Source organism: Pelodiscus sinensis, chromosome 1, assembly GCF_049634645.1.
Source record: "Pelodiscus sinensis isolate JC-2024 chromosome 1, ASM4963464v1, whole genome shotgun sequence".
NCBI classification, from domain to species: Eukaryota; Metazoa; Chordata; order Testudines; family Trionychidae; genus Pelodiscus; species Pelodiscus sinensis.
This window is the reverse complement of record NC_134711.1, coordinates 135,379,057-135,394,644: the sequence shown is the minus strand read 5'-3', so window position 1 is coordinate 135,394,644 and position 15,588 is coordinate 135,379,057. Positions and strand designations below refer to the sequence as shown.

Below are 15,588 nucleotides of genomic sequence, written 5' to 3'. Positions count from 1 at the left end.
TCTATTAGTCCCCAGAAGGATTACCAAAATGAATCAAATGGCTTGCAAAGCTGGCCTTTATGCTATCCTTAGGATTTCTTAAACTTTGCACTTTCAAAGGTAAATGTGATATTCTTACACAGATAATCCATGCAAGACTAACAAGTTAATTGTCCTTTGGCTGACTGATGTACAAGTGCATGTTTATTGGCAATATTGGTATGCCCCGGTTACCCTTGACTGGCTGGTACTTCTTAGATATAAAATAATTTCCTTTTCCTTTTTATCTTTAAAGCAGATGTTATTTGAGTGAAATGAGTTTCCTTCAGACATTGGAAATCCATCCCAAGTTTATAGAGCAGAAAATGAAATGATAGGTAAAATGTAAGATAGATATCAGGTGTGTAAAGTGGGAATTGACGAGCAAACATCCAAAACATGAAAAAAAATTGATAAAGGGAAACTTTTTTTTACCCAATAATCTGTGGAACTTATTGCCATTAAATAGCAGAAAGGTCAAAAGTTTGTAAGATTTTTAAAAGGATGAAGGTGTATTGATAATGAAAACATCTAAAATACTGTAGGCAGGATAAAAAACAAATTAAAACCCACTCATGTTTCAGGTCATAAGCCAGCCACAAACTGATGAAAGTGAAGAAGAAACATTCCCTCTCCAGAGATAACGGTCTACTGTAGTTTCTTGTGGACGTGTGTGAGCACATTCACACCCCATCTGATGACACATCTTGTATTGGCCACTTTTGTGGCTACAATACTGGACTAGACTAGAGGGTCCCATATGCTGATTAGGCAATGCTTACATTCCAAGGAAATCATATGACAAATATTAATACAGTACAGTTAGGTAATTAAAACTCAGGGCATATGAAAATTAAACTGGGAACCAATAATCAGCCGCTTGTGTGTGTCTATATTTCAGTGCTCTTGATTCCATTCCATTCCATTTGGTGGAAAAAACCTGATTGCTATCATTATTTGAGAAACAGTATGTGACACCATGCAATTAACACTGAATTGTATGCTTGTACAAGGGGAAGAGCTAAAGGGCTGTGGTCCAATGCCTCTCCACTCCCCCAGAGCCAGGAACCTCTCAAGCCTCCTCCCTCCTCCAGAGCCAGGCACTTCCAGCCCCCCCAACCTAATGCCTGGGTCCCGGAGCCACTGGAGCCACGTTGCTGCCAAACACTTCTTCCTCAGGCACTGAGGTGGTGTGAGTACAGTAGCCAGCTGTGAGCAGGCTCTTGATGCCGGTGCAGAGTAGCCCAGCCAGCCGTGAGCAGTCGCTGTGGTGCAGAGCACCCGGCCGGCTGTGAGCAGGCACTCAGCCACGTGCTCCGAGAGGCCAGTGGGCCGCACTTCATTCTTCCATAAAAATGTAGTGGTAGACCGCAAAAAACTTTGATAGGGGCCGCATGCAGCCCTCCAAACACCTGTTTGATATGTCTGGCCTAGAGGCTCCAAGATCAAGGAAGCATTGTATTAGATATTGTATGAAAACTGGTTAGTGAGAGGCAACCTCATCCCAGAAAAAGTTTGCAGTCTAAAACACTGCATAAAATATTAAGGATGGTTTGGATTATTCCAGTTTAACATCAGTTTCTGTGAGGCCAAAATATATTTTAATTGTTCAAATGGGGGCAGATAACAAAAAAAAGATACAATGCTTATGCTGTATTTATGTACTATATTGTGCCCCTCTCACATTTCTTTTCTTCCTGATAGTGATACATTTTATTGTAATGCAGTTATTAAAACCAAGTATTGAAATATCCTAAGGTTTCTTACCTATTGTGATGAATGTCTCATAGATCCATTGGTTGTTCATTAAACATCATCCCAAAAAAGAACTCTTTGTAGCTTGAAAGCTCGTGTCTCTCACCAACAGAGGCTACGTCTACACTGTGTGTTTTTTGCGAAAGAGGAAATGCAAATGGAACACTCATTTGCATATCTCACATTCTCATTTGCATATCTTCTTCCGATCCTTTTTGTGGAAGAAGTTTTTGCGATAAAAAGCTCTGTGTAGATGGGGCCATTTGTTGGGGAAAAAAACCCTTTTGCGCAAGAGCCTGTCAACCTCATTTTTTGAGGAATAAGGGTTCTTGTACAAAAGGTTTTTTTTTCCTGACAAATGGCCCCATCTACACAGGGATTTTTATTAAAAAAACCTCTTCCGCAAAAAGGATTGGAAGAGAATATGCAAATGAGAGCACGAGATTTGGAAATAAGTGCTGCATTTGCATTTCCTTTTCTGAAAAAACTGCCGTAGTGTAGACATAGTCATAAGTTTCTCCAGTCTAAGATCACTCAGTCACCTTGTTTCTCTAATATCTTGGGACAGAAACATCTGCAACTACATTGCTTATTATCCCATGTCATCTACTAATGCAGAATCTACCCTTTCCATACTCACAGTCCTCCAGGAATGTCTGAGCAGGAAGTGACTTACACAGAACTGAGATATCACGCTTCTGAGCACCATGAGAATCAAATACATAGGAACTCGAAGAGCAAAGGTATTGCATGTTAACATATTTTCTGTTTTATATCTATAGTCAAACCTTGCCCCTGGCATCTGACATTAGATTTTTGGAATTGTAAAGTAAAAATGCTCCTCTATTATGTTACTCAATGTAGGTATGTCTATACTACAAAGTTAATTCAAACTAACATCCGTTAGTTCGAATTAACTTTCATAGCGTCTATACATGCAAACCGCTAGTTCGAATTTAATTTGAACTAATGGAGCGCTTAATTCGAACTAGGTAAACCTCATTCCATGAGGACTAACGCCTAGTTTGAATTAAGTAGTTCGAATTAAGGGCCGTGTAGCCAATGAATTTGAACTAGTTGGAGGCTAGCTCTTCCCAGCTTGCCCTGGTGGCCACCCTGGGCACAACCAGGGAAACTCTTCTGCCCCCCTCCTGGCCCTGGAGCCCTTAAAGGGCCACAGTCTGGCTACGGTGCTTGTGCCAGTTGCAAGACTGCCAGCACCCAGCCAGCAGACCCTACACCTGGCACAAGATGAGCCAGCCACACGATGCCACCCAGCCCTCTGCCTCTTCCCAGGACCAGGCTGGTGGCTCATAAGAGCCTGCCTGGGGCCACAAAAGGCGAGAGCCCACCTGGTCTAGTGTGGAGATCATGGACCTCATCGAAGTTCGGGGGAAGTCCTCCAATGTCCATGATCTCCGCACTAGCCACAGGAATGCGGCTGACTACAGCCACATGGCTGACAACCTGGCCACAAGAGGCCACATGCGGACCCGGGAGCAGATCCGATGGAGAAGTACCCCTTGCGGTTGAGATACTGGGAGGCCTAGTGTTCCGGGGCACGGATGGGGATGTGTGCCCCATCGATGGCCCCCCCCAACAGTTGGGGAAGCCGAAGGCGCTGAACCCCTGGATGACGGCGTCCGGGGTCGGCGAGGCGGACCACCCTGCGGAGCAGCACCCGGTTGATGGCCTTGACCACCTGCAGAGAGACACACCAAAGCATGAATCACTGGGGAGCCTGGGTGGCTGGGAGTGTTCGTTCCCTGGCACTGCCCCGCGCCCCACTCCTGGAAGCAACTCCCGGGGGTGGCGTATAGTATGGCCGGGACAGACCGAACCCTCCCATGTGGGGCACTTTTGCCTCTTCCCCCTCCGTTTTCCCTGGGGCAGCCCATCCTCTCCTTGCAGCCCTCCTCCCCCCTGGCCCAGTGGCCGATGGGTGCTGTACCTGCACGAGCACTGCTCCGATGGTGTATCTCCCCACGCCGAACTGGTTCCCGATGGATCGGTAGCTGTCCAGAGGGCGATGGCCACACGCTTCTGGAAGGGGATGGCGGGCCTCATGCGAGTGCCCCTTCGCCGCAGAGCAGGGGCGAGCCACTCGCAGAGCTCCAGGAAGGTGTCCCTCCTCATCCTGAAGTTCTGGGTCCACTGTTGGTCTCCCCAGCACTCCAGGACAATGCGGTCCCACCAGTCACATCTGGTGTCCAGACGCTGGATGCGGCGGGGCACACTGGCATCCGGGCGCTGCTGTGGCTCCTCCACAACCCCCGAGAGGCCAAGGGGAGAGGCAGGGGGCTGACGTGCACCAGATGGTGCAAGGCAGCTTCCACCCATTGCTGGCAGGCTTGCAGCAGCAAGTCCAAAAACTGGAGCAGCCTGCCCAGGCTCTGACTCCATGGTGCCAACTGCGGCGGCGTCCTGAATGGGAACCGCCAACACAGGCAGGCAGAGAGGAAAACGCTTTGCTGTCCCTCGCCGAGGTAGGCAAGCAAACGGAAAAGCTGAGAACCGGCTGTCCAGGGGGGTCCCTTTAAGCACGAGCCTCTGATAGCCTCAGACAGCAGCCACACAAAGCAACTATTGACCTGATGCCATGCCGGAACTGGTTTCAGCTGCCCTTAAATGCGACCCAGCATCCAGTCAGTGTGGACGTGCTAGTTTGAATTAGCAAAACGCTAGTTCGAATTAGTTTTTGGGTCTAGATGCGCTAATTCAAATTAGCTTAGTTCGAATTAACTAATTCAAATTAAGTTAGTTCGAATTAGTGCTGTAGTGTAGACATACCCTGCCATATTACTTAGAAAATAACATGTACAATCAAAGAAGGGTAATGGTGACTCAGGGTCAATAATAGGATTCAGCACTGGCAGTCATGAAGTGTAGTCAGCTGCTCAATGGAATTCAGATGGTGGCTGACTTTCAGACCTAATCTGGCAGGCAGAGCTTTGAGATGCAGGTGCTGTCCAGACTATAGTCAGACCCACATTCTCACAAGAGGCTCTCACTTTATCTTTATGAAACAACAAATAGTCTAGTAGCACTTTAAAGATTAACAAAACATGTCGATGGTATCGAGCTTTTGCGGGCACAGCCCACTTCTTCAGATAACTGGAGTATAGGAAGTCCAGATCCAAGAATAAATAGGGGAAGGAGGGAGGAGAGGAGAAGGAGAAAAAATGAAGGGGAGGAAGACAAAAAGACAGTGAGTAGATAAGCTTCAGAGGAATAGTCGAGTGAGTCTGTAACAGGAAAAACTTTAAAAACAACAATTAGTCTAGTGGCATCTCAAAGATTAAATTGTTACAAGAGGTTGATAAGAATTAGTTTGCCCTTGGGAAGGAAGATGACCAACACCAGATTCTACACAGACATCAAGAATCATTAGCACCTTCATTGTTTGGCTGGTTGATAGTGTGTGAGCGCTCCTATATCACGATTCAAACCATGGGCATAAGAATTAACTTTGTGAATGAAGTCAAGTTCCAATCCTTCTCTGTGTATTTGGCTTATGAAATTGGTCTGAAACAACAGCAACTTGGAGATCCATTAATGGGTGTCCAGGAAGATTAAAGTGTTCTCCAGCAGGTTTCTGTGTGTTGTCTTTTCGGATATCTGATTTGTGTCTATTAATTCTTTCCCATAGAGACTGTTCAGTTTGGCCGATATAGATTGAAGTGGGGCATTGCTGGCATTTGATGGCATAGATCACATTCGTGGATGTGCAGTTAAATGAGCCTCTGATCTGGTGGCTAATGTGGTTGGGTCCAGTTATGAAAATTCTTGTGTAGATGTGTGGGCAGAGTTGACACCGGGGCTCTGAACCATTAGAAAAATGTTAAGAAACCATTCCCCTTATTAGTGCACTTAATTCTCTGGTTTTGAGATGTCTAAACACACTTTTTGCCCTGGTTTTTCCTGGCCCAAGGAGCAGTGAACAAAGAAGGGGTGGAGCACATCAGACGGGGAATGTCTCTACTCCCATTATGCATGAAAGCTCCCAGTCAGGGTGGCTGTTAGTCTAGATGGTGACATAAGATGCCTTTCCTTTGCTGGATGCCCACCCTTGTACATGTTATGTAAACAGAGTGAGATTTGAACTCTGTCTGGAGCAAGATGAAATAGGGAAAAGGCCCAGCAGTGGTTGGTGAGACAGAAGCAAGTTCAGGATGTAGCTTTGCTGTGATTCATGAAGGACATACAGGAACATCAGCAAAAGTATCAGGAGCATCTACTTCAAAGTCAGAGGCAAGGTCAACCAGATTGCACCAACCGTCTGCCAATTGATCCTTGCTTCCCTGTCCCAACTGGAAACTTATCCTCCTGGTTACTTTTGGGGAGGTGCTTACTGTAACATTGGCAACAGCCATCCACATTGCTCAAACCTGTTCAGCAGATGGGAGACTTCCTGTCAGCAGAGCTGACCTATAACTCACCATTATTTTTAGAGTCCTGTGTCCACATCTGTATCCACAAAAATGAGCCACGGATATCCGCATCCACATCCGTGGATGCAGATACCCAGGGGTGTAAAGCAGATAAATGTGGATTTGCAGAGCTCTAATGATTTTGACCTCACCCCAGCACTGAAGCTGGGCTGCTGACGAGAATAAAGGATATCTCGGTTGGATAGTAGGAAAAACTATTTCCCTAGGAGGGTGGTGAGGCACTGGGATGGGTAACTAGGGAGGTGGTGGAGTCTTCATCCCTAGAGGCTTTTAGGTCCCAGTTTGACAAAGCCCTGGCTGGGATAATTTATTTGGGATTGGTCCTGCTTTGGGCAGGGGGGTGGACTCAATGACCTCCTGAGGTCTCTTCCAGCCCTAGGATTCTATGATACTATGATTCTATGAATCCAGTGTATTTTCTAAGAGTAAGAACAAAGAGGACAAGAATCCACTCCCAGATCTTGAGGGGCCCACCAAGCCCATCTGTCATAGAATCATACCATTGAAAGAAACCGCAGGAGGTCATCTAGTCCAACACCCTGCCCAAAGCAGGACCAATCCCAACTAAATCATCTCAGCCAGGGCTTGGCAATCTGGGACTTAAAACCTCCCAGGAAATGGAGAGTCTACCATCTCCCTAGGGAACCCATTCCAGTGCTTTCCCACCCTCCTATGGAAATAGTTTTTCCTAATATCCAACCTAGATCTCCCCCACTGCAACTTTAGACCATTGCACCTCATTCCACCATCTGCTACCACTGAGAATAGCCTCTCGCCATCCTCTTTGGAACCCACTTTCAGATAGTTGAGGGTTGCTATCAAATCCCCCCTCACTCTTTTCTTCTGTAGACTAAATAAGCCCATATCCCTTAACCTCTCCTCATGAGTCAAGTGCTTAAGACCCATAATCATTTTTGTTGCCCTCTGCTGGACTTTGGATCCACATCCTTTCTGTAATGGGGGCCCAGAACTGCATGCACTACTCCAGTTGTTGCCTTACCAGTGCCAAATAAAACTTAATAATCACTTCTCTAGATCTTTTGGCAATGTTCCTTTTAATGCAACCCCATGTGCCTTTAGCCTTGTTGGCTACATGTGCAATATCCAGCTTCTCATCCACTGTAATCCTCAGGTCTTTTTTTGCTGAATTGCTGCTTAGCTAGTCAGATACCAGCCTGTAGCAGTGACTGGAATTCTGCCATTCTGAGTGCAATCCATCCCCCTATCCAGGTAATTAATAAAGACGTTGAACAAAACTGGCTACAGAACCGACTATTGTAACATTCCACTTGATACCGACTGCGAGTCACACATTGAGCCATTGATCACTGCCATAGAACCCAACAATCTAGTCAGTTTTTTATCCACTTTACAGTCCATTCATCCAATCCATACTTCCTTAACTAGCTGGCAAGAATACTGTGGAAGACCATAACCAAAGTGATGCTCAAGTCAAGGTATATCACATCCACTGACTTCTCCATGTCCACAGAACCAGTTACCTCATCACAGAAGGCAATCACGTTGGCCAGGCATGATGTACCTTTGGTGAATCCATGTTGACCATTCCTGATCACTTTCCCCTTTTCCAAGTGCTTCAGAATGGATTACTTGAGGATCCCCTTGATGATTTTTCCAGGGATTGAGGTAAAACTGACTGATATGTAGTTCCCCAGATTCTACTTCTTCTGTTTTTTAAAGATGGGCACTACATTTGCCTTCTTCCAATCATCCGGGACCTCCCCTGATCACCACGAGTTTTCAAAGATAATGGCCAAAGGCTCTGCAGTGATATCTGTCAACTCCCTCAGTGCCATTGGATGCATTAGATGTGGCCCCATGGATTTGTGTATGTCTAATTTTTCTAAATGGTTCCTAAACCGTTCTTTCTCCTGTGAAGGTTGCCCACCTCCTTCTCATTCTGCATTGCCTAGTTCAGCATTCTGGGAACTGGCCTTCTCTGTGAAGACAGAAGCAAAGAAAGCATCGAGTACTTCAGCTTTTCCCACATCATCTGTCGCTAGCTTACGTCCCTCATCCAGTATGGGTCCCACACTTTCCCTGAACACACTCTTATTGGTAATGTGCCTATAGAAGCCTTTCTTGATACCCTTCATATCCCTTGCTAGCTGCAATTCCAAGTACGCTCTGGCCTTCCTGATTACACACCTGTATGCTCAAGCAATATATTTATACTCTTCTGTCATAGCTCAGTTCCCCAACCTGGCACTTTAAGATATGAGGGCCAGCCAGCAGAATAAACTCTGTAAGAACCTGTCCATGTAACTTGCAGGCTGTGTCTAGAGTACACCTTTCTGTTGACAGAGAGATGTAGATTAGGCATGTCGAAATTGCTAATTGCATGAGGAAAGAATTACTTGAGATTGCTTCTGTTGTTAAATCATAGAATCATAGAATACTAGGACTGGAAGGGACCTCGAGAGGTCATCGAGTCCAATCCCCTGCCCTCATGGCCGGACCAAATACTGTCTAGACCATTCCTGATAGACACTTATTTAACCTACCCTTAAATATCTCCAACGATGAAGATTCAACAACCCACCTAGGCAATTTATTCCAGTGTTTAACCATCCTGACAGTTAGGAAGTTTTTCCTAATGTCCAACCTAAACCTCCCTTGCTGCAGTTTAAGCCCATTGCTTCTTGTTCTATCCTCAGAGGCCAAGATAAACAAGTTTTCTCCCTCCTCCTTATGACACCCTTTTAGATACCTGAAAACTGCTATCCTGTCCCCCCTCAATCTTCTCTTTTTTAAACTAAACAAACCCAATTCTTTCAGACTTCCTTCATAGGTCACATTCTCCAGATCTTTAATCATTCTTGTTGCTCTTCTCTGGACCCTCTCCAATTTCTCCACATCTTTCTTGAAATGTGGTGCCCAGAACTGGACAAAATACTCCAACTGAGGCCTAACCAGCGCAGAGTAGAGCAGAAGAATGACTTCTTGTGTCTTGCTCACAACACACCTGTTAATGTATCCCAGAATCATGCATCCCAGAATCATGTTTGCTTTTTTAGCAACAGCATCACATTGCTGATTCATATTCAGCTTGTCGTCCACTATAACCCCTAGATCCCTTTCTGCTGTACTCCTTTCTAGACAGTCGCTTCCCATTCTGTATGTGTGAAACTGATTGTTCCTTCCTAAGTGGATCACTTTGCATTTGTCTTTATTAAACTTCTTCCTATTTACCTCAGACCATTTCTCCAATTTGTCCAGATCATTTTGAATTATGACCCTGTCCTCCAGAGCAGTCGCAACACCTTCCAGCTTGGTATCATCTGCAAACTTAATAAGCGTACTTTCTATGCCAATATCTAAATTGTTTATGAAGATATTGAGCAGAGACAGTCCCAAAACAGACCTCTGCGGAACACCACTTGTTATACCTTTCCAGCAGGATTGTGAACCATTTATAACTACTCTCTCTGAGTACGGTTATCCAGCCAGTTATGCACACACCTTATAGTAGCCCCATCTAAGTTGTATTTGATGAGTTTATTGTTAAGAACATCATGCGAGACTGTATCAAATGCCTTACTAAAGTCTAGGTATACCACATCCACCGCTTCTCCCTTATCCACAAGACTCATTATCCTATCAAAGAAAGTTAACAGATTGGTTTGACATGTCCATTCCCATTTCATCTCAGGTGAGTTTTGATTCAGTAGGCACTGGCAGGGGTAGTGATGTCATCTGCAGCCCTCTCTTTGGCCCTGTTTGAGCAGCACATTTCTCAGAATCGATGTCATCGAGGCTTGAGGAAAGAGTGGTGGTGGCAACTGTGACTGTTAAGCTTGTTTTCGTAACCTCCATCTTTTCTCCCCAGAGTATTTTCTTAATGAAACCACAAGAGAATGGTGGGTGCAGTCATCCCATACCCACATTTTTTAATTCACCAAGAAGGCCTAGTTTCTTATACACCAATTTTGGTTTATTAATTTCTGGTTGCACTAGTGCTGTTTTCAACAAGCATGATTTCAGCATAATCCTTTTACTATATCAGTAAGCTTTTTTGTTGCTGATAATTCAGTCTTTCTGATTCTCTTTTATACCTTTCCCCTTCGACATTTGTTACAAAACATTATTTGTCACCGTCACATTACTGAATTTTAATGGGTCAGATGGGTCACTGCTGCACCCGTGGGGGGGGGGGGGGGGCTGTTTGCCCCAACAGTTGGTACAAAGGGTGCCATGTGAGGTGTTGAATGAAAGCTTGTGTTCTACTGATTCTGTATATGCTATTCATGTACTTGTATGCTATCTGTGTGTGGAGTTATAAATATGTACTCTGGGTTGATGGTGGAAAATTCTGTCTGAGGCAGAGCAATGTGCTAGGAATGTTTATTCAATGTCTATGCTAATTAGTGAGGTTCCATGGATAATAGATCTCTAGGTGCCAGAGACATACCTGAAGGAATGTGTCTGGCTACCTACAAACCAGTCAGGGCATAATGGCTGCAAGCATGTGAAACAAGGCTAGATCCCTGAACCATGTGACTTGCTCTGGCCAGGAAGATGCCAGGAGGGCTATAAAAGTGCCATGTGGTACCCTCCATCTTGTTTTAAGTTCAGCTCCTGATCCCAGATGCAGCCTTGCAGGGAACAACGAGCCGGGAAGAACCGTGGACCCATCCTGACATAGGATGTATACCAGAGACTTTTAAGATAGCAGTTGTAACATCTCAGCTAAGAGCCTGCATTGAGAACTTGGTGATTTGATGCATGTAATGTATTCTCCTTAACAACCTTACTCTCATGCTTTGCTTTCTTTTATTAATAAACCTTTAGATTTTAGATTCGAAAGGATTGGCTCAGCATGGTCTTGTGGGTAAAGATCCAGAGTGTAAATTGACTGGGACCTGTGGCTGGTTTCTTGGGAGCGGAAGAACCCATTCAGGGTAGGTGAGATTGGGTTCTAAAACCCCTCACCTGTCTGTTAGGCCCAGGGCTGATGGGGGCTTAGGAAGAGCTAGGGTGCCAGAGGGGTTTGCTTGTGAGGCTTCTGGCTGGCCAAGCTAGCAGATGAAGTGCTCAGTGTGACTGGTTTGTGGCCTGTTTGGGAAGGTCTCCAGTCAGGGGCTGTAAGGAGCCCTGAGTCTGAGAAATTCGCCCTGAGCAGATGCCCTCAGCTGTGCTCAGACCTGGCTGCTCCGTCACAGTCACATCTTATAAACTTACACTTGAGCTCCCAGTTAGAATAAATTTGGTAGGCCAATTTTGCCAACATTAATCAGTACTTAGATACACAGCAGTCCCATTGAAATCATAGAAAAGCTACCCAAAATAAACACAGAGTTTGACCAAAGGTTTTAATGATAATGATGGTAATGATATAAACACTGCTCTAGAATGTTCCTTCTGAAGTTATCAAAAACACACTGGCAATCCTCTGGTTCCCTAGTATGTTCACTGCCTTGTGCGCACTCACAAAAGCATTCCAAAGGCATGGCAAACACCATATGGAGTAGACTTGCTTTAGCGTGTTAAATGTGTGGTTCTTTTAACACATTTTACTCTGAACCGGATTAAGTGTTAGTGTGATGTAAAATGATTCAACCATTCATGTCTGGTAGCATTTCAAATATCTCCAAAGATCTATTTCTGGGTGTTCTGTTGGATGAGGTGCCAATAAACCATTGTAACAGAAAGCTTTTATGGCACAGCTATTGTGGATGCCAATCTGAAATGATTCTTAACATGAATCAGCATAGTCAGAAAGGATGCACTTAAACTATTCCTTACCTATAACCCATTCCTTTCCTATTCATTCAGTAACACAGTTCCGCTGTCTAGTATGGAAACAACCTGTGCAAGTTAAAACAGCCTGAAGTTTGTGAGATGCTGCACATGCATAGCTGAGTTGTTACTCTCAGTAATTGATATTTGACCACAGAGAGATTCCTATAAGGCAAAGTAAACAAATTAGCAGCATCATTTTCATGGTAAAAACTCTGTACCAATGAAAAAGATATGAAATATTCTAGTGGGACTGCCTCGGGAATTTGTTTGCTGTGTGTTTCTCTGTAAAACCAGAGAAACTAAGGCAGTAAAGAAAACACTGCACATGACTCTAGACCTGGGGGAGTTTGAGTTCTTGTGTCTGCATAGCTTCACACAAACTACCTTTGCAAACATAAATTAATCTGGAGAAAAAAACATTCGAATTTTACTTTTCTGAGGTGACTTGTCTTTAACACAAAAAGTTTCCGTGCTCTGAGTTGTGTGGTCAGGGGCAGGGCTTCTCGCTAGCAGTATGAGCCTGATGCTTCCTGTGTGGTATAAGCCAAGTGCCTTCAGTAGACATTCATATTTCCTCTGCTCACTCGTATTGACCCTTTCATAGGAGGATGGCCAGAGAGACTTGCAGAACAGGAAAGAGTATCAAAATGTAAGCAAATTGTTTGCAATCTGCAACAGAGCCATCATTTGCTTCCTGATATTGCTGCTACTGATGCTGGCTTTGGAGCTCTGATGTAGGCAGCTCTAGCAGAGCAGGCAGAATGCTAATTCATCAGACTTAGGCAGTATTTATAATCATAGAATCATAGAACTGGAAAAGACCTCAGAAGTTCATCAAGTCCAGCCCCCTGCTCTAGGCAGGACCAATCCCAACTAAATCAACCCAGCCAGGGCTTTGTCAAGCCGAGACTTAAACACCTCTAGGGATGGAGACTCCACTACTTCCCTAGGTAACCCATTCCAGTGCTTCACTACCCTCCTAGTAAAATAGTTTTTCCTAATATCCAACATGGACCTCTCCCACCACAACTTGAGACCATTGCTCCTTGTTCTGCCATCTGTCACTACTGAGAACAGCCTCTCTCCATCCTCTTTGAAACCTCCCTTCAGGAAGTTGAAGGCTGCTATCAAATCCCCCTTCACGCTTCGCTTCTGCAGACTAAACAGACCCAAGTCCCTCAGCCTCTCCTCAGAGGTCATATGCTCCAGCCCCCTAATCATTTTGGTTGCCCTCCACGGGACCCTCTCCAATGCGTCCACATCCTTTTTGTAGTGGGGGGCCCAGAACTGGACACAATACTCCAGATGTGGCCTCACCAGAGCTGAATAAAGGGGAATAATGACATCTCTGGATCTGCTGGCAATGCTCCTCTTAATGCAACCTAATATGCCATTAGCCTTCTTGGCTACAAGGGCACACTGTTGACTCATATCCAGCTTCTCATCCACTGTAACCCCAAGGTCCCTTTCTGCAGAACTACTACTTAACTGGTTGGTCCCCAGCTTGTAACTATGCTTGGGATTCTTCCGTCCCAAGTGCAGGATTCTACACTTGTCCTTGTTGAACCTCATCAGATTTCTTGAGGCCCAATCCTCCAATTTGTCTAAGTCACTCTGGATCCTCTCTCTGCCCTCAAGCCTATCTACCTCTCCCCCTAGCTTAGTGTCATCTGTAAACTTGCTGAGGGTGCAATCCATCCCTTCATCCAGGTCATTAATAAAGATATTGAACAAAACCGGCCCTAGAACCAAACCTTGGGGTGCTACAATCTATAAGGAAGATTATAGGCTCAGTTAGGTGCTGAAGGCAGTTGGCCAGGTTTATTGTACTAGCAACTCAAAGGAGCTACAGGTACACAAACCCATGTATGACCCTGACAAGGTACTTGCTCAGTCAACACACTAGAAGCCTGTCCCCTCAGCTCTTCCTATAACTTCTCCTTCTATACATTGATACAAACATTTACTCACTACATGGTTTGTTATCACCCCTACACCTGACAGTTTGAACAATACACTCTCATTCATTATCCTGTTGATTCCTCCTTATCTTACCAGGCTTCTGTGTGTCAGACCTCTTTCTACCAGCTCCTAGGAAAGTACTTAGACAATTTTTTAAGAATTCTGGGTGTTCCTGTACCGCTCACTCCATTCAAGATTGTGCTTGCTTGGTGTTAACTACATTGCTATTTTGCAAATGCCAGGCCTCCTCTCATGCATAACCTTTGGTTCATAAAAGATCAGTTTGCCAAGTGTAGTCCTGACCTCTGTAGCAGTGCTGCTGTGTAGTGGGGTAAATACTAGCCTCTCTTGGTTGAATTTAACACTGTTTCACACCAAGCTCATAGAAATATTCTTAGCATTCAGACCCACAGCACTGCCAATTTAGAACCATAACCCTCCTGCATGGTAAAAGCCAGTGTAGAGAGTCTAGTTCTAAATTCTGAGAAAAGTACTTGGTCTGAGAGGACAGAATCCTATCCACACTTAAGCGTGTGCAGGTTTGCATTGCTTAACAATCTTCACCTGATATGAACAACCTGATTAACTACCACCATGAAAAACTGAAATAAAAATGGTTCATGATCTCTCTCTTTCTCTCTCTCTCTCTCTCTCCATACTTGTAGATTTACCCTGCATTGCCCGGGTCCTTCAGGACAGGGGGCTGGTGGTATAGGGCGTGCAGAGTCAGGGTAGGGCCTTGGACATGTGGGGAATAATGCAGGAGGCTGAGGATGGGGTCTGTGAGAGTGAGAGTTGGGGAGTGAGAAGGGGCACAGTGGGGCAAGGGGGATCCCATCAAGCATGGGCCTTTTCTCTCCCCCTGGTCTCCCCTGAATGCCAGGGACATTATTTCTCCCTGCAATCCCCTCTCTGACCATCTTCTTTCTCCCCCCAGTGCTGCAGCCAAGGGCTGGGAGGGGAGAAGGGTTTGGTGTGGGGGGGCTACTTACTCACTGTCCCATCAGGCAAGATGGCAGAATTCCAGTCCTGATGGCCACTCCCTTGGTGGTACAGCTACCCCCAGTGGACAGACAGCAGCCCCTCTCTTTGTATGTTATGGAAAACTTTCCTTTTCCAAGGGCTTCCAGTTGCCCTGCCACAACCAAACTCTGACCTTGCTTTATGTTACGAGAAGAGGAAGCTGTGTACCAAATGTGGTAGCCTTACTCTTACCATTTAGGAGAAGTTCTTGAACAAATGGACTCGCAGACAGACACACTGATGGACAGATGCACACTAAAAGATTGATAGCTATAAACACATATTTCTAGTAATAAAAAGTGAAAAATTAAATATTTTGTTTTTTAAACATTCACCTTCATATTTTTCTTTCTTCTATTGTTTTAATACAATTAAAGGAAATTCTTAAACAAAATGCCTTCCTAAAAGAAAAGGTCAAAACATATGGTCAAACAAAGGACACCCAGTGAAATTTATTGGCAGCCATTTAAAAACAAAGATAAGGAAACACATAGGCTACGTCTACATTGGCACCCTTTTCTGGAAAAGGGATGCTAATGAGACACTTCGGAATTGCAAATTCCACGGGGATTTAAATATCCCCCGCGGTATTTGCATGAACATGGCTGCCGCTTTT

At 44.9% G+C, this 15,588-nt stretch overlaps 1 protein-coding gene across 1 annotated transcript in view; it reads left to right on the top strand.

Moving 5' to 3' along the window:
• Positions 1–2,367: 2,367 nt before the first annotated feature.
• Positions 2,368–15,588, top strand: part of LOC102460717 (killer cell lectin-like receptor subfamily G member 1) — a 35,431-nt gene continuing 22,210 nt past the window's right edge. Inside the window, exon 1 of the mRNA XM_006112531.3 lies at positions 2,368–2,516. Coding sequence (XP_006112593.2) covers positions 2,426–2,516 — 91 coding nt within the window. The 5' untranslated portion in view covers positions 2,368–2,425. The remainder of the gene's footprint in view (positions 2,517–15,588) is intronic.